The sequence below is a fragment of the Dendrobates tinctorius genome, unplaced genomic scaffold (genome assembly GCF_039654945.1).
Source record: "Dendrobates tinctorius isolate UK_male_01 unplaced genomic scaffold, ASM3965494v1 ptg000013l, whole genome shotgun sequence".
Classification (NCBI taxonomy): domain Eukaryota; kingdom Metazoa; phylum Chordata; class Amphibia; order Anura; family Dendrobatidae; genus Dendrobates; species Dendrobates tinctorius.
The window spans coordinates 5,360,126-5,380,582 of record NW_027361681.1 but is presented as its reverse complement, the minus strand read 5'-3'; the positions used below and the strand labels follow the sequence as shown (position 1 = coordinate 5,380,582).

General features: G+C 42.1%; 1 protein-coding gene across 1 annotated transcript in view; it reads left to right on the top strand.

Moving 5' to 3' along the window:
• Positions 1-20,457, top strand: part of AR (androgen receptor) — a 540,464-nt gene that overhangs the window by 459,639 nt on the left and 60,368 nt on the right. Inside the window, exon 5 of the mRNA XM_073558342.1 lies at positions 3,532-3,676. Within this exon, the coding sequence (XP_073414443.1) occupies positions 3,532-3,676 (145 nt within the window). The remainder of the gene's footprint in view (positions 1-3,531; positions 3,677-20,457) is intronic.

Genomic DNA, 20,457 nt, shown 5'->3' with positions numbered 1-20,457 from the left:
TCAGCATGGGTTTGTAACTAATAAGTCATGTCAGACTAACTTAATTTCCTTCTATGATGGAATCACTGATTGGGTGGATCAAGGAAATGCTGTAGATATAGTATATCTTGACTTCAGCAAAGCATTTGACAAAGTATCTCATACAATCCTTATTGAAAAAATGGCTAAGTATGGAATAGACAAGGCAACTGTTAGGTGGATTTATAACTGGCTTAGTGATCGGACCCAAAGAGTGGTCGTAAATGGCTGCACATCCAGTTGGAAGAATGTCTCAAGTGGGGTACCACAGGGCTCTGTCCTGGGCCCTGTATTGTTCAACATCTTTATCAACGATTTAGATGAAGGAATTGAGGGTAAACTGATTAAATTTGCTGATGAAGTGGGCAGCAACTAACAGAATGGTTTTTAACGGAAAAATGCAAAGTACTACATCTGGGCAATAAAAATGAAAAAAGCATATACAGAATGGGAGGAATAGGGCTAAGCAACAGCACATGTGAAAAAGACTTGGGTATACTAATAGATCACAGACTGAATATGAATCAACAGTGTGATGCAGCAGCAAAAAAGGCAAATGCAATTCTAGGATGTATTAACAGAAGCATACAGTCTAGATCACGTGAAGTCATTATTTCCCTCTACTCCTCTTTGGTCAGACCTCATCTGGAATATTGTGTCCAGTTTTGGGCACCACATTTTAAAAAAGACATCAACAAACTGGACAAGTTCAGAAAAGAGCGACCAGAATGGTGACCGGTCTGCAAACCCTGTCTTATGAGGAAAGGTTGCAGGATTTGGGAATGTTTAGCTTGCAAAAGAGAAGACTGAGAGGAGACTTAATAGCTGTCTACAAATATCTAAAGGGCTGTCACATTGTAGAAGGATCAACATTATTCTCATTTGCACAAGAAAAGTCTAGAAGCAATGGGATGAAACTGAATGGGAGGAGACAGAGATTAGATATTAGAAAAAACTTTTTGAAAGTTAGAGTGATCAATGAGTGGAACAAGCTGCGACGAGAAGTGGTGAGTTCTCCTTCAATGGAAGTCTTCAAACAGAGGCTGGACAGACATCTGACTGGGATGATTTAGCGAATCCTGCTTTGAGCAGGGGGTTGGACCAGATGGCCCAGGAGGTCCCTTCCAACTCTACGATTCTATGATTCTATGACCCCCGTTTTAAAGTAAGCAATCAACTCTTACAAAATCAATTAGTATGACAGAATCATATCACTTGCATTATCCATGTTAACACTTTTTTCCTGAGCTAGTCATAACACTTTAGTGAAAAGATTATATAACCACGTCATTTTGTGGCATGCCTCTGAAATTCAGTGAAAATGAGGGATTTATAATTAGGTTAATTGTCATGGCCAGGAATGACTTTGTATATTTTTGCAATTCATCTGATCATAATAGTTAATGCAAATCGCCATTTTAAAAACTGAAGCAGCAAACTATGTGAAAGCAAAACTTGTGTTTAGTCCTGAAACCATTGGCCATGACTGTATGCTCCAAAAGACTTAGTAGAATTTGCCTACTTTATTAATGCAGAGACATCTTTATAAAAGTAAGAAATAACGATTGTAATACAAAATAGTTTGCATGAATAATGATCACGGTCTTAGTTTTATGTGTGACGTCTTTGCAGAAACTTGTAAATGTGTAAATACCGTAAACTGTATTGTAAATTTATTAAACAGAAACTTGTATTTTACTTCCAAAGATAATATAATTTCAGAAGAGCAGTACGTGAGTGAGCAGAGAAACACAATGTACTATTATTTGTGTATACAAAGATCATTGATAGAAATGGTGAAAAGGGAAATGATTGTATCCCAAAAGTGATACTCTTACTCATTATGTAGCCTGTTCTGGGCATCACTTCATGGAGAGCTATAATAGTAGCAGTATTGTAAAATATTTTATCAATTTCATTGGTTTGCAAAAGACGGATAACATTTACTAAAGGTAAAGTGGATTCCCTTAACTTTTAAAGCTTTGCTAGTGCGAAGAGACGGTATTACTTACTTCTCCAATTGACTGCCGCTGTAGTGCTGCTGCGGTAAAGGTGTCTGTCGGGACTAAAAGTTATGGCGATTGGTCATTTTTATGTAAAAGCCGGAAGTGGATTCTAATTGAAGAATGGAGGATAGGGTCATTTGAAAGTTGATATGCAGTTAAGAGCCACATCTAAAAACCACAATTGAAAACCGCACACTGCTTTACCGCTAATTGGATGCATATTTTTGCTAGGTGAAATCAATAGGATGAATGTGTTTCACATGTAAAAAAAAACCATGCACCCAGTAGAATAACACAATCTCACTTTAGAACTGCATGTGATGTTCAAATGCAGCATGTGAATGTCCTATAAAGTAAGGACTTCTCGTGTTTTGTTTAAAGGGAATCTGTCAGTGGGATCAATGGGGTCATAGGAAGCTGAATAAAATGATACCTTGATATCTGCGATCCGATGTTTTATTCCAGAGAAATCCACGTTTTTCTTATGTGTAAATGAGCTGTTCCAAACTATGGGCCGGACACTGATCTATATGAGACTCCGCCTCCAGAGATTTTTATAAATATAAGAGGGAGTTACCGGTGTGAGATATGTAACTAACACACAACAGCAGAACTGAACTTTGTCTTCTTACAAACACATCTGCTGTAGCTCTCACAGCTCTGCTGAATTGTAAAAATATAACACTGTCTGCCAGTGATGTGACGCTGAAGCTGAGAGGAACCTCTAGATGTGTCAGTTATAATTGCAAACCGCTCTGCATTGAGATCAGGAGAGCAGAGAATGGCCATCACACTAGTAACGCTTCCATTTATTAAAGACAATCTCTGGATTCTCATACAGATCATTGTCTGGCCCATAGCCCTGAACAGCTCATTTACATATTAAGAAAAACATGGATTTCTCTGGAATAAAGACATTGGATCCCATATAGAAGGCTTAGCAGGGTTGATGCTACTGATAATCCCTTTAAAAGGATGCTCAATAAACTGCCCTGTGCCAGCCTGGGCTTAATTAATGTTTGTACAAAGTGAAATTCCTCTTTGGGCTTCTGTAGGACACGTGGGGCATTTGTCCCTTATTGCATCCACCACATCTGTATTGCAGGAAGTCTCACATACAAGCATTAAACAGTATAAGCCAAATGTTATATATACAATTCTATGACATCATCTAGGCAAATAGGACGTTCTTCACGCTCCTACTGAGAGCACGGACGTATGAACGCTAGCAATTCAACTCAGACCTTCAGTACAAGCTAGTGATCGCTTGCAACTATTGGTAGAATGTAGCTTGAGGTAGCACAGCATGTATAGTTCCATCTGATGAGTGGTATGTGTCTTGTTTCTGGCAAAAGTATATAAATGAAGGCTTTTCAAAGCAGGCACAGATTGGTCTCCATCTAAGCCCAGGCTGTAACTGTAAGGACAAAATACTTTGTTCCCTCGGAATGAAGTTCACTTGTGATTAGTAACAAGATATTACTTTTGTTTTCTTTGCATATTTTAGGTTTCCGTAACCTACATGTAAGTGACCAAATGACAGTCATACAGTACTCCTGGATGGGCCTTATGATTTTTGCCATGGGATGGAGGTCCTTTAAAAATGTCAACTCTAGAATGCTTTACTTTGCTCCAGATCTGGTGTTCAACGAGTAAGTACACAGCTTATCTGCATTGTAGCATTCCAATTTACTGCCGGGGATTTACAGTATGGGAGTAATTCACACTAAAATCTACCTACATGCTTTGCCCCACATTTATTTTGTGTTTTGACAACTGCTATTGATTCAGGGTTAGAGGGAAAGGGTCTACTCTTCACAGGTGATGCTGTATGTCAAAATTGTGTCAAAATTTTGCAGCAAACTATTAGTGTAAATTAAGGCAACCAATAGGGGATCTAAAGTTAGACCAGTGTTTTTAAAGACTCACTCAATTTTTCATCCACCATGATGAGCCACCGTGAGAAGATTGGCGCGTTTTAAGTTGAAACTGTGTTAATATTCGCCAGTTGCACCACTTTACGTGTCATGCAGACCAAAACGTGATGGGGCAGATGGACTATGCAAACTAGGTGGAATTCTATCTCACATTATGCCAACAAAGGTAGCATACCATATATACTCGTGTATAAGCCGAGTTTTTCAGCACATTTTTTGTGCTGAAAATGCCCCCCCCCCTCGGCTTATACACGAGTCATTGTTCCAGAAAGCTATCTGGGGAGGGGGAGCGGCGGGTCACAGAAGCAGGAGCCAGCAGCTGTGGCTAAAGCCTGTGCCGCTGCTGTAATAGCGCACAGTGCAAGCCGCAGCCGCCGACTTCCAGCACACAGCATACTCACCTACCTGCGCACCCTAGGTGCTGGCACTGCATCTCGTTCCATCCACCGGCGCCAGCAGCTCTTCCTGCCGAGCGATCACGTGGCCCCGCTCATTAAGGTAATGAATATGCATTGTTCTCCACTTCCACAGGGGTGGAGCGCATATTCATTAACTTAATGAGTGGGGCCACGTGATCGCTCAGCAGGAAGAGCTGCAGTGCCAGGTTGCAAAGTTTTTGCAACTTTCTAACGCAAAATGCATAAGTCGCAAATGATGAATCTGGTGAAAACATCTGGAAACCCTAAGGCCACGGCAGTTAGCTAGAAATAAACAGGCGACAATAAATAGAATTGACTTAAAAGAGGCCTGAAATGAAAAGATGAAATAAGTGCAACAAAAAAGGCGCAAAAACTCACCAAAAAAAACAGGCGCAACTGCAATAATGTATTGGGTCATAGTGTGTAAATGCATAATAGATGCGGCACACCACATGTACCATATATATATATACTTGAGAATAAGCCGACCCGAGTATAAGCCGAGGCACCTACTTTTGCCACGGAAATCTGGGTAAGCTTATTGACTCGAGTATAAGCCGGGCATGCATTGTCCCCTCATCCCTGTTCTGGTATGCATGACTCCCCCGTACCTGTCATTGTATGCATGGCTCCCCCGTTCCTGTCCTGGTATGCATGCCTCCCCGTCCCTGTCCTGGTATGCATGCCTCCCCGTCCCTGTCATTTTATGCATGTCTCCCAGTCCCTGTCATTGTATGCATGCCTTCCCGTCCCTGTCATTGTATGCATGCCTTCCCGTCACTGTCATTGTATGCATGGCTCCCTGTCCCTGTCATTGTATACATGCCTCCCCCGTCCCTGTCATTGCATGCATGCCTCCCCATCCCTGTTTCCTATTGAAAAAAAAGCAAACAAACATCCTACTCACCTACCTGTGTTGTTTGTTTTTTTTTTTTCAATAGGAACCAGGGATGGGGAGGCATGCATACAATGACAGGGACGGGGAGGCATGCATACAGTGACAGGGACGGGAAGGCATGCATACAATGACAGGGACTGGGAGACATGCATAAAATGACAGGGACGGGGAGGCATGCATACCAGGACAGGGACGGGGAGACATGCATAAAATGACAGGGACGGGGAGGCATGCATACCAGGACAGGGACGGGGAGGCATGCATACCAGGACAGGGACGGGGAGGCATGAATACATTGACAGGAATGGGGGAGCCATGCATACAATGACAGGTACGGGGGAGCCATGCATACCAGAACAGGGATGAGGGGACAATGCATGCCCGGCTTATACTCGAGTCAATAAGCTTACCCAGTTTTCCGTGGCAAAAGTAGGTGCCTCGGCTTATACTCGGGTCGGCTTATTCTCAAGTATATATATATATGGTACATTTGGTGTGCCGAATCTATTATGCATTTACACACTATGACCCAATACATTATTGCAGTTGCGCCTGGTTTTTTTGGTGAGTTTTTGCGCTTTTTTTGATGCACTTATTTCATCTTTTCATTTGAGGCCTCTTTTAAGTCAATTCTATTTATTGTCGCCTGTTTATTTCTAGTTAACTGCCGTGGGCTTAGGGTTTCCAGATGTTTTCACCAGATTCATCATTTGCGACTTATGCATTTTGCGTTACAAAGTTGCAAAAATGGTTGCTGGCAAAGAAAAAAATCAATTTTTACTTTGTGTCAAATTTCTGAACTTGCATGCTCCATTTTGATGAATTTGACACAAAAACGTCAATGAAACGCCTGCAACAAAGAAAGAAAAGTGACAACAAATAAACGCAAATAATGAATTTGAATAATAATAATGAATAATGAAACAAAACTGGTTTATTAACAAATCTAGAAAAATGGGTGGCTTGGAAAAGTTTTAGGCTGCCAATGCACTGCCGCTTTTGTTGCAATTACAGCAAAACATGTCATGCAGCAGTAAAGTGGGAAATCAGCGTTAACCCCCTTGTTCTTTCCTTATTTCACTTTTTTCCCTCTCATTCTTGCCTTTTTTACAATTCCAAATGCGGCAAAATTGTGCAAAAGAACACAGTTCTGTAACATTGTACTGTATAAATAACCAAACTTGTATAGTTTTGTGTTTTTGTTTTTTCTGTGTTTTTTTTAAGTGGTAAAACAAAAATGTTAAAATTCGTAACTAAAAAGTTTGCATGTCACCATTTTCCAAGACCTGTAGCATTTTAAATTTTCTATCTATAGAGCTGTGTAAAGGCTTTTTTTGTGGTAAGATGGCATTTCTATTTATATAAGTTTGGGGTAGATATGACATTTTGATAACTTCTTATTGCGTTTTTCTGAGTAAAAAATGCGTTTCTGATGTTTGCATTTTTTCTCTTTATTACATTTACTAATTAGATTAATTATTTTGACACATCAGATTTTTACGGTTGTAGTGATACCACATATCCTCGTTTTGTTTTGTTTATGTTTTCTTTATTAATTTTATTGAGGGATAATTTGAATTATTATACTTTTTATTTTTTTTTCTAGATTTAAACTAAATAAAAACGTATTTTTCGGACTATTAGACGCACCGGACCATAGGATGCACCCCAAATTTTCAGAAGGAAAATGGGGGAAAAAAATTAATGCGTCAAATGGGGGTTCGTCTTACAGTCCTGAATTCATCTTTTTACCCAGGGATGATCAGCAGCTCTGGTGTCAACAGGAGTTGGGCGATTCTTCCGGTGATCCGACATTGCAAGGCGATGATGTCACTCCCATCCCAGCCTGCGGCTAGTGCAGCAGTGTTGGCAGTGTTCGGTGTTGCAGGGGACTCCGGTGACATGGTGCGGCAGTTTCGGCGGTACTTGATGCTGTGGGGGCTCCGGCGACATTATGTGAAAGCCTGAAGCCCCGGCAGTTCTATTGTCTTTATGCTGTGGCCTCCGGGAAAATGGCCGCCAGAGGTGACGCATGCACAGATTGAGGTTTCGGCAATGAGATCTCGGAGCCGAGATCTCAATCTACGCATGCTCTGCCTCTGGCGGCCATTTTCCCGGAGGGCAGATTGATTCCCCAGGCGCAGATTGAGATCCTGGCAAAAAGATCTCAATCTGCACATGCGCAGCCTCCGGTGGCCATTTTCCCAGAGGCTACAGCATCGAGGCAGTAGAACTGCGGGGGCTTTGGGCTTTCACATAATGTCGCCGGAGCCCCCCGCAGCACCGTGCACCGCCGAGACTGCCGCACCATGTCGCCGGAGCCCCCCGCAGAACCGAGCACCACCGAAACTGCCGCACCACCGGAAGAATCGCCCGACTCCTGCTGCCACCATACTAAGTACATTCCGGCTATAAGACGCACCCCCGTTTTACCCCCAAATTTTGGGGGAAAAAAGTGTCTTATAGCCCGAAAAATACAGTGTGTGTGTGTGTGTGTATATATATATACACTCACTGGCCACTTTATTAGGTACACCATGCTAGTAAGGGGTTGGACCCCCTTTTGCCTTTAGAACTGCCTCAATTCTTCATGGCAGAGATTCAACAAGGTGCTGGAAGCATTCCTCAGAGATTTTGGACCATATTGACATGATGGCATCACACAGTTGGCGCAGATTTGTCGGCTGCACATCCCTGATGCGAATCTCCCGTTCCACCACATCCCAAAGATGCTCTATTGGATTGAGATCTGGTGACTGAGGAGGCCATTTGAGTACAGTAAACTCATTGTCATGTTCAAGAAACCAATCTGAGATGATTCGAGCTTTATGACATGGCGCATTATCCTGCTGAAAGTAGCCATCAGATGTTGGGTACATTGTGGTCATAAAGGGATGGACATGGTCAGCAACAATACTCAGGTAGGCTGTGGCGTTGCAACGATGCTCAATTGGTACCAAGGGGCCCAAAGAGTGCCCAGAAAAAATTCCCCACACCATGACACCACCACCACCAGCCTGAACCGTTGATACAAGGCAGGATGGATCCATGCTTTCATGTTGTTTACGCCAAATTCTGACCCTACCATCCGAATGTCGCAGCAGAAATCGAGACTCATCAGACCAGGCAACGTTTTTCCAATCTTCTACTGTCCAATTTCGATGAGCTTGTGCAAATTGTAGCCTCAGTTTCCTGTTCTTAGCTGAGAGGAGTGGTACCCAGTGTGGTCTTCTGCTGCTGTAGCCCATCTGCCTCAAAGTTCGACGCACTGTGCGTTCAGAGATGCTCTTCTGCCTACCTTGGTTGTAACGGGTGGCAATTTGAGTCACTGTTGCCTTTCTATCAGCTTGAACCAGTCTGCCCATTCTCCTCTGACCTCTGGCATCAACATGGCATTTCCGGCCACAGAACTGCCGCTCACTGGATTTTTTTTCTTTTTCGGACCATTCTCTGTAAACCCTAGAGATGGTTGTGCGTGAAAATCCCAGTAGATCAGCAGTTTCTGAAATTCTCAGACCAGCCCTTCTGGCACCAACAATCATGCCACGTTCAAAGGCACTCAAATCACCTTTCTTCCCCATACTGATGCTCGGTTTGAACTGCAGGAGATTGTCTTGACCATGTCTACATGCCTAAATGCACTGAGTTGCCGCCATGTGATTGGCTGATTAGAAATTAAGTCTTAACACACAGTTGGACAGGTGTACCTAATAAAGTGGCCAGTGAGTGTATATATATATATACACTCACTGGCCACTTTATTAGGTACACCTGTCCAACTGTGTGTTAAGACTTAATTTCTAATCAGCCAATCACATGGCGGCAACTCAGTGCATTTAGGCATGTAGACATGGTCAAGACAATCTCCTGCAGTTCAAACCGAGCATCAGTATGGGGAAGAAAGGTGATTTGAGTGCCTTTGAACGTGGCATGATTGTTGGTGCCAGAAGGGCTGGTCTGAGTATTTCAGAAACTGCTGATCTACTGGGATTTTCACGCACAACCATCTCTAGGGTTTACAGAGAATGGTCCGAAAAAGAAAAAAAATCCAGTGAGCGGCAGTTCTGTGGCCGGAAATGCCTTGTTGATGCCAGAGGTCAGAGGAGAATGGGCATACTGGTTCGAGCTGATAGAAAGGCAACAGTGACTCAAATTGCCACCCGTTACAACCAAGGTAGGCAGAAGAGCATCTCTGAACGCACAGTGCGTCGAACTTTGAGGCAGATGGGCTACAGCAGCAGAAGACCACACTGGGTACCACTCCTCTCAGCTAAGAACAGGCATCTGATGGCTACTTTCAGCAGGATAATGCGCCATGTCATAAAGCTCGAATCATCTCAGATTGGTTTCTTGAACATGACAATGAGTTCACTGTACTCAAATGGCCTCCTCAGTCACCAGATCTCAATCCAATAGAGCATCTTTGGGATGTGGTGGAACGGGAGATTCGCATCAGGGATGTGCAGCCGACAAATCTGCGCCAACTGTGTGATGCCATCATGTCAATATGGTCCAAAATCTCTGAGGAATGCTTCCAGCACCTTGTTGAATCTCTGCCACGAAGAATTGAGGCAGTTCTGAAGGCAAAAGGGGGTCCAACCCGTTACTAGCATGGTGTACCTAATAAAGTGGCCAGTGAGTGTATATATATATATATACACATATATATAATCTTCTCTGTTAGTGATAATTTACAGCTGGTAAAATAAGTATTTAATGTGTTTCCAATTTTCTAATATATTTTGAAAGATGCTACTGACATAAAATTATCACCAGATGTCGGTAACAACCCATCCAATCCACACAGGCAAAGAAATCAAACAATAGATGCCCATAAATTAAATTATGTGTAATAATGAGAAATGACACAGGGAAAAAAAATTGAACACGCTTACTGAAGTTTATTTAATACTTTGAACAAAAGCTTTTGTTGGTGATGACAGCTTCAAGACTCCTCCTGTATGGAGAAACTAGTCACATGCATTGCTCAGGTGTGATTATGGCCCATTCTTCCGCACAAACACTTTCCACATCCTGAAGATCCCATGGGCTCTTCTATGGACTCTGAGCTTTAGTTCCTTCCATACATGTTCTAAATGGATTCAGATCCGCTGATTGGCTGTGACATTCCAGCAGCTTTATTTTCTAGCGTGATGAGTGTGCATACGGGCCATGGAGGTTGACTGCATTACTTATTGTTTTCTTTGAAACAATTGTACCTGATGATTTCAGGTATTTCAGCATCTCTCCACAGATGGTCCTTAGCTCTTGGACAATGCTTCTGATAATTCTTTTTACTCCTCTGTCTGAAATCCTGCTGGAGCACCTGGTCTTGACTAGTTTATGGTGAAATTATGTTCTTTCCAATTCTGTATTATCGCCCCAACAGTGCTCACTTGAACCTTCAGTAGTTTACAAATTCTTCTGTAACCTAGCCATCAGTATGTTTTGCAACAATAAGGTTGTGAAGGTCTTGAGACGACTCACTGGTTTTACCTATCATGACATGTTTATTGTGTGTCACCTTGGTAATCAGACAACTTTTTCTAAGCCATCAACTGAAGCAGTTGATATTATTTTTTATATTATTTTTTACTTAGTGGCAGCATTGCCTTCTAATTACTGATAGATTTCAGCTGGTGTCTTGACTTCCCCTTTTTACACCTTTTTTTTCTTCAAATGTTCAATACTTTTTCCCTGTGTCAGTTCTCATTATTACACATAACTTAATTTTTGGACATCTATGGTTTTATTTCTTTGCCTGTGTGGATTGGATGTGTTGTTACCAACATCTGGTGAGAATTTCATGTGATAGCACCTTTAGAAATATATTTACTTAGAAAATTTGTGATGTATTCAATAATTATTTCTCCTGCTGTATGTGTATATATATATATATATATATATATATATGTGTATTTCTTTAGTAGCCTTAAGTGACTTGGGCTTACTATTAACTGATCACTAATGCTACATACTGAAATACTAAAGTCTTACATTAAATAGTAAAAATCATGGTCTTCTTTCAAGCATCACCACAGGATTGGTTTCAGCAAATCACTTGTCATGACGGGCACAGGGGTTTGCAGCAGACTATCATAGCCATCCATCAGCGCCCAGTAATTGTGATGAATGTTGTACCCCCCCCCCCCCCGAGGCTGCAAGCTCTAAATGCCCCTGCCAGAGATTGAAGATTGACAGCAGCATGTAAATGACTAAATGATTAACAGCAGCATATCCTGGCTGTGTATCACAAACATTATCTGCCAGCAATTATGCAAGCTCAATTTCTGTGCTTGCATCATAGAAGGAGACCTGACAGATGACGTAAATATATGTCAGCAAGGAGTTAAAATGTGCCAAATTTATTAATAACCTGCACCTGCTAAAGGGATTCTGTCACTTTTTATTAAAAAATATTTTTTTTTCTGTCCAGTTTTATGTGTTCCAGCATCCATATGTTACGCCACTTAAAATTATTTACCACTTTCACGACTTGGCACAAAAGCCAACATCTTCTTTCCTTGCTCCATCCTGTCCCCCAGTGATCCTCCACCTACCCCGGGTGAATCTGGATCTTGTTTGGAATCATTGTCTTCCTTTTAAAGATTGTGTGAAAATGAAATCAGTCATCAATAACAACTCAGCCTTCACGGTAACCACTTAGTATTAATACGCTTTCACGGATGCCCGACATTAAAGACATAGAGCCCCTTTATAGAAGCTGGAAACTATCCTACTACTGTGCTACATACTTATTCCTTTCAATTCATTCATCATAGTGTGCTAATCCTTGTTCAGGAATTAGCTCAATTAAAAGTAGTATTTAAAGTGAGTATTATCTTTTACATAAATGGTACAAAAAGCCATAGTCTTTCAGCCATTATCACCATGAAGTTGAAGCAGCTTTTGATGCACTTCCAGATGTAGCAAAGGTTATTTTTGATTACAATGGACAGTACGGTAGCTCAGTGGTTGGCACTGTACTGTGTCTCAGTGGTTAGCACTGTACTGTGGCTCAGTGGTTGGCACTGTACTGTGGCTCAGTGGTTGGCACTGTACTGTGGCTCAGTGGTTGGCTCTGTACTGTGGCTCGGTGGTTGGCACTGTACTGTGGCTCAGTGGTTAGCACTGTACTGTGGCTCAGTGGTTGGCACTGTACTGTGGCTCGGTGGTTGGCACTGTACTGTGGCTCAGTGGTTAGCACTGTACTGTGGCTCAGTGGTTGGCACTGTACCGTGGCTCAGTGGTTGGCTCTGTACTGTGGCTCAGTGGTTAGCACTGTACTGTGGCTCAGTGGTTGGCTCTGTACTGTGGCTCGGTGGTTGGCACTGTACTGTGGCTCAGTGGTTGGCACTGTACTGTGGCTCGGTGGTTGGCACTGTATTGTGGCTCAGTGGTTGGCACTGTACTGTGTCTCAGTGGTTAGCACTGTACTGTGGCTCAGTGGTTGGCACTGTACTGTGGCTCAGTGGTTGGCTCTGTACTGTGGCTCGGTGGTTGGCACTGTACTGTGGCTCAGTGGTTAGCACTGTACTGTGGCTCAGTGGTTGGCACTGTACTGTGGCTCGGTGGTTGGCACTGTACTGTGGCTCAGTGGTTAGCACTGTACTGTGGCTCAGTGGATGGCACTGTACCGTGGCTCAGTGGTTGGCACTGTACTGTGGCTCAGTGGTTAGCACTGTACTGTGGCTCAGTGGTTGGCTCTGTACTGTGGCTCGGTGGTTGGCACTGTACTGTGGCTCAGTGGTTGGCACTGTACTGTGGCTCGGTGGTTGGCACTGTATTGTGGCTCAGTGGTTGGCACTGTACTGTGTCTCAGTGGTTAGCACTGTACTGTGGCTCAGTGGTTAGCACTGTACTGTGGCTCGGTGGTTGGCACTGTACTGTGGCTCAGTGGTTGGCACTGTACTGTGTCTCAGTGGTTAGCACTGTACCGTGGCTCAGTGGTTGGCACTGTACTCTGGCTCAGTGGTTGGCACTGTACCGTTGCTCAGTGGTTAGCACTGTTGTTTTGCAGCGCTGGAATCCTGGGTTCAAATCCTACCAAGGACAACATCTGCAAGGAGTGTGTATATTCTCCCCGTGTTTGCGTGGGTTTCCTCCGGGTTCTCCGATTTTCTCACACACTAAAAACATAGTGATAGGGGAGCACCAATGGAGATAGCAATAATAATGCATGTAAAGCCCAGAGGAATATGATGGCTCCTTATCAGCAAATCATAATAACAATGCACTACCTTGATAACTTGACACAGAAAGTTATCTCATTTAAGAAGGTTAAGATAACCTTGCACAAGCAATTGACTTTTGTTGAATTGCACTTTTTTTTATCTCCTAGTACTGTCAGTTTAACCTTTGATACATCTATGCCAGTTTGATATATCAATTAGCTGTCTTGATTATCATGCTTCTGTTCTTGGAGTTACAAGGTCACCCTCAAGTCATCAAGCATGAGCCTTACATTCGGGTCAGTTTTTAAGCCCTGTAGGCTCTGTGTTAGCTGATAATGCCAGCCCCTGGCTTTGTGCAGGATGGGGGTATGTAGCAAAGCCAAGTTGGCTAGGGTTAAATCCTAGCACTACGGGTTCTGATTAGATCACCTTGCTAGCGCTGCATATAACCAGGCTAGCTGTTCACCTTGGCAATCAGTTCAGGGAATCTGACCATACCGGATGTGTCTTGGAGCTAAAGAGAGAGACATGACATTATCCCTCTTTGAGAAGAGTCTGCATGGGCCGTTGCAGGGTACCTCATATATGGACAATAGCTATTTTGTTCAACTGAGCTGGAGTACCTCAGCCGTGTATAAGTCTGTTCTGTTTAGTTAGCGCCTGGACAAACCTAGGGATTTATGTTTATGAGATTGTTTTGGTGCTTAGCAATCTGTGGAAGGCAATAAACCTGCACGTTTGGACCAAAGCTGCATTGACTGTGTGAACACTACCTAAGGCCCTAATGTCTACCAGAGACATGGAACCCCTTCACTATGTATAATGTGTATGTGTGAATTTTATTGATGCTATGTATACAGTGGGGAAAAAAGTATTTAGTCATCCACCAATTGTGCAAGTTCTCCCACTTAAAAAGATAAGAGAGGCCTTTGATTGATATCATAGGTCGACCACAACTATGAGAGTCAAAATGAGAAAACAAATCCTGAAAATCACCTTTCTGATTTGGCAATATTTATTTTTCAAATTATGGTAGAAAATAAGTATTTGGTCACCTAAAAACATGCAAGATTTCTGGCTCTCACAGACCTGTAACTTCTTCAAGAGGCTTCTCTGTCCTCCACTCATTACCTGTAGTAATGGAACCTGTATAAACTTGTTATCAGTATAAAAAACACCTGTCCACAACCTCAAACAATCACACTCCAAACTCCACTATGGTAAAGACCAAAGAGCTGTCGAAGGGCACCAGAAACAAAATTGTAGCCCTGCACAAGGCTGGAAAGACTGAGTATGCAATAGGCAAGCAGCTTGGAGTGATGAAATCAACTGTGGGAGCAATAATAAGAAAATGGAAGGCATACAAGACCACTCATAATCTCCCTATATCTGGGGCTCCACGCAAAATCTCACCCTGTTGGGTCAAAATGATCACAAGAACAGTGAGCAAAAATCCCAGAACCACAATGGGGGACCTAGTGAATGACCTGCATATTGCTGGGACCACCGTAACAAAGGCTACCATCAGTAACAGACTACGCTTTCAGGGACTCAGATCCTGCAGTGCCAGACGTGTCCCCCTGCTTAAGCCAGTACATGTCCGGGCTCGTTTGAAGTTTGTTAGAGAGCATTTGGATTATCCAGAAGAGTAGTGGGAGAATGTCATATGGTCTGATGAAGCCAAAGTAGAACTGCTTGGTAGAAACAAAACTCGTCGTGTTTGGAGGAGACAGAATGCTGAGTTGCATCCAAAGAACAACATACCTACTGTGAAGAATGGGGGTGGCAACATCATGCTTTGGGGCTGTTTCTCTGCAAAGGGACCAGCACAACTGATCCGTGTACATGAAAGAATGAATGGAGCCATGTATCGTGATATTTTGAGTGCAAACCTCCTTCCTTCAGCAAGGGCATTGAAGATGAAACATGGATGGGTCTTTCAGCATGATAATGATCCCAAGCACACCGCCAGGGCTACAAAGGAGTGGCTTTGTAAGAAGCATATGAAGGTCCTGGGGTGGCCTAGCTAGTCTCCGAATCTCAACGCCATAGAAAATCTTTGGAGGGATTTGAAAGTCTGTGTTGCCCAGTGACAGGTCCAAAATATCACTGCTCTAGAGGAGATCTGCATGGAGGAATTGGCCAACATACCACCAACAGTGTGTGCCAACCTTGTGAAGACTTACAGAAAACGTTTTACCTCTGCCATTGCCAACAAAGGATATATAAGAAAATATTGAGATGAACTTTTGTTAATGACCAAATACTTATTTTCCACCATAATTTGCAAAATAAATCTTACCAAATCAGACAAGGTGATTTTCTGGATTTGTTCTCTCATTTTGACTCTCATAGTTGTGGTCTACCTATGATGTCAATTACAGGCCTCTCATCTTTTTAAGTGGGAGAGCTTGCACAATTGGTGGCTGACTAAATACTTTTTTCCCCACTGTACCTCTGTAATTTGTATATGAATGTATAATGTGTTTTTGTGTGTGCATTATAAATATGCATGTGTATAGGTGTAATATTTTACATATGCTTTTTTAACGTATAAATGTGCACTTAATTTGAATATGCATTTGAATGTATGTATCTTATGTACTGTTTGTGTATATGCGTGCATACATGCTTTTACATGTTTATTTGTGTATTTTATATAGACTCCTCAGCATTGAATCTGCAACACCAAGGGAGAAAAGTTGTGTAATTATAAAAATAACACAATCAATAGATAAATTAAAACTATATTTTCAAAATATATTAATTTATTTAGCATTGCATAAATACACAGACTTACATGTCATGGCATGCTCTTAATGTGATTATTAATGGTTTTCTGAGAAATGTTCTGCCAGCACTGAGTGCACGTAAATCATCAAGATCCACTGCTGGCAGCACCATTTGAATTTACCAACCAATGACGTCCCTGATGTGCTTGATGAGAGACAATTCCAGAGATCCTGCAGGCCATGGTAACACGTTTATGCCTCGCACGTTTCACACAGTAGTGCAAGCAACATGTTGGCTGTTGTGTTGAAAAACGGTTCCTGGGACACTTTGGAGAAATGACCATACTTCTGGTTCAACACTAAATCAAGGTATCATCAAGCTGTTAATGTACTTAGAATGAAGACTAAAGGGGTCCAGATACTGAACACTATGCCACCCTACACCACAATCTCGCGATTAGGACCAGTGAGACATTTCTTGGTGAAGGCTTCTTCAGACATTGCCCATGTAGTGTCCTCAGATGTCAAGAATTGCATATAGTAATCCATTCTGTACTTGTAGTAGAGAAATTAGACATCACATACATATCTTGAGTGGTCACACAGACAGTATATACACAAACCATCAGAAGACTCTTGTACAAAATTGTGGTATAAGCCAGACATCCAGCTACAGATGTTACATTGACCTCAGACCACCACTTTTAAAGGCTATCATGGTGCAGGAAAAGAAGGAATTGGAGGCTGGAGCTAAGGTCTGTCCTTTTCTGCTATGTGTCCTGGTGTTGTCTTGGATGCAATAATAGGTGGTGATTGGTCTGGAGACCACATGAACAACTCCTTCACAAGGCCTTCACAAGGGAACGTCACTCTGGTCTTACTCTTATGTTTTTAATACACTTTCTTTGGAAATTGTTTGTGCAGTCTTTGTATTATTAAAGTTTGCAATTTTACATCAGTATTGAAAGTGTCCCATGAGCAGTTTTTCAACATATCAACAGGCCACATATTTCTCATGGTGTGAGAAGCCAGCATGGCCTAAACCTGCTACCATGGCCTGCAACATCTTTGGATCAGTCTCCCATTAAGCAAATCTGGGACATTATTGGTTAGAAATTGCAAAGGGAGCTGCCAGCAGAGGAAATTGATGCTTTGTGTGCCCAAGAGCATTAATCACTTACTGATCAGAACAAATTTTTCAAATCTGTGTCACTTTACGTGGCAATAACTCTGGAATGTTTCAACATATCCCAGTGCTATTGAGACAGTTTTGTGTGACACATTATCCCCATCTTGACCAGCAGTGCAGCAAAATTATCCGTATATTCCTTTCTACTATTGTATAACTTCTGAACAGGCCCCTGTAGCCGGCAGACTCTAAGGCCGTTATTGGCTGCGACTTGCCATCGCAATCATCAGGACCACACAATCATGATCTCAGTGTGCCGATTGGGTAAAAAATGGAGCCTTCACACTCTGTTAACCATCTAGATGCCATACTCACTATTGACAGCACCAACACCTATCGTGGCTGATGCAACAGGGTGCCGCTGCTTTTTCATCCATTGGTGGAGGCTATTCTCTTATATCTCAGGTCAATTTTAAGTCATTTTGGAGGGAACTAAGTAGTTAAGTAGAACATTTCTCAGACAGCCATTAATAATGTCATTAATAGCAGGTTAAAGTGGGTATGTATTTCTGTGTGTGGCGCTCATGCTCAATACAGAATAAATCAACATGTTTTGAAAATGTTTGATTTCCATACTTCGTGAACCTTTACTTCTTGGTGTTGCAGTTTCACTGTTGAAGATTGTATATGTGCGGTATATAAATGTGTATGTCCATATTTTTTATATGCGTGTGTATCTGCTGAAAGCATACCTAACAGATGTCCTGCTCAGCGGCCCTGTGCTTCCAGGTCTGTTTCTTTAAGATGGAGAAAGCAGATCCTGGCACACTCAGGAGGAAGCTGGAGTGGAAGTCACATACTATAAAATCCAAGTGTGTGTGTGAAGAAGCTGAGGACAGAGGATTAGGGAAGAGTTAAGAGAGGCAGGTTGTTAAAGAAGTAAGTGAAAGGGAAAAATATTATGTGTGGAGTGAAGTGAGGAACACAGAAAGGATTAAGTAATAAAATCTGAAAAGAAAATAGCATAAAGTGGCATTTACAACTCAGCCCTGCACAGGAACAACAGCTTCAGAATGTGGACGTGCGGAAACGGATCAAACTAGTCTGTTACATTCAGTAAAGTACATAGATGGTGTAATCAGTGTTATAAGAAGAGTATGAAATAAGAATACGAAGCAAGAATGTAATATTTGTTATAGAATAATTCTAAGGCTTTCTTCGTAGTCGATTGTCACATTATATGGATAAACATAAAACCAGTGAAGTATCTTAGAAATCCTGGACTTCAGGCCTAGTCACTGCCATTGCCCATCTGCTTGTCCCCGTACCAAAGTCCGGGATAATGTGCCCTCTGTGTAATACATACGTCTTCTGTCTAATTTATCAAAACAGGATAGACACATGCTTAAAAATAGGCTGGAAAGAGGTGTCATGCTGCGAGATTCTTCGAAGGTTTTTATTACCCACTGCGCGTTTCAGTGCCGTCCCGGCATCAAGTGTAAAAAACCAACAGGTGTAAACGTTTGTGCTGGTTATCAGTACGTTTGTACAGTTACGGACATAGAAGACTGGCAAACCTGGCACGCTCACTCACAGTCTGCTTTTAATGCCACTAATTGAAATATGGGAAAAAACTGTTGCATTTCCTGTGCAGGACTCGTACCGCACAGCCGGCAGACATCTTAATGGGAATGCACTTTGATGGCTATTCCAAGTAAAAAAAAGTGGGAGGACGTAATCCTACTATGCACTGCGTTACTTGTAAGAACTTTACACCTTTATTGTAAATAGTTAGAAGCAAACACACTATATGGACAAAAGTATATAAAACCCAGCCCCTCTCCGTGCCGTCTGCCTTTACAGACATTTGTGAAAAAATGGCTCCTTCCAAAAAACTCACCGAATTCAAGCGTGCTCCTGTAATATGATGACACCAAGTGAAAAGTCATTTTGTGAACTTTTTTTCCCTCCTAAATATTCCACCATCAACTATGAGTTGTACTACTGGAAAGTGGAAGTGTTTGAGAACCGCAGCAAATCAGTAAAGTGCATAAAATTCACCAGCGCTCTGCTGACTCAATAACTACAAAGTCCAAACCTCCTCTTTACATCTGCATAGAAACTGAGTCCAGTGCTTCATGTGATTGGATTCCATATCTGAGCAGCTGAGTGCAAGCCTTACATCACCAAGCACGATGCCAGTTTTGAATGGAGTGGTGTAAAGCTGCCACTGGACTCTTTAGCAATGGAAACGTGTTCTGTGGAGTGAGGGATCATACTTCTCTTTCTGGCAGTCTGATGGACCACTCTGAGTTTGACAAAATCCAGAAGATTGTTACCTGCCTGAATGTTTTTTTGCCAACTGTAAGTTTGGTGGAGGAGGGACAATGCATTGGGGTTGTTCCTCTAGAGCTGGCAGAGGCTGTTTCCTGCCAGAGAGGAGAAACATTAATGCTTGGGACAATGGTATGATTCCTTCTTTGTGGGAACAGTTTGAGGAAGGGCCTCTTCTGTTCCCGCATTGCTGTGCACAAAGCATGGCCCATGGTTGGCTGGGTTTGGTGTGGAAGAACTTGACAGGGCTGCATACAAGCCTGACCTAAACCTCACCAAACACCTTTGGGACAAGGTTGAATGAAGATTACTATCCAGGCCCTATCATACAACATCAGTGTCCGAATTTAAAAAATACTATTCTAGATGAACGAGAAAAAATTCCCACAGACATATTTGTAGAAAGCCTTCTCAGAAGAGTGAATGCTGTATTAGCTGAAAGCAACCTCACGTGGATTAGGTAAATTTGTTCTATGGGTCAGTTTGTTTCATTTTTTGTCAAGTGAGACATTAAAAAGCTATGGTTCTGAGAATATGGGGGCTGAAACATATTTATCTTTTTTTTCTTTTTTAAACAAAAGTAAATGTATTAATTTGGTATCATGTATTACTGCTATATTGAATATACTTATAAAATGGACAGTTCATGAGAACCCACCAGCCACAACAGGACGTATCCTAAACCTAATATTTAACAGATCTACAGTGAGTACAGAAAGTTTTCAGACCCCTTTAAATAGTGTCTGAGCAAAGGGTCTGAATACTTATGACCATGTGATATTTCAGTTTTTCTTTTTTAATAAACTTGCA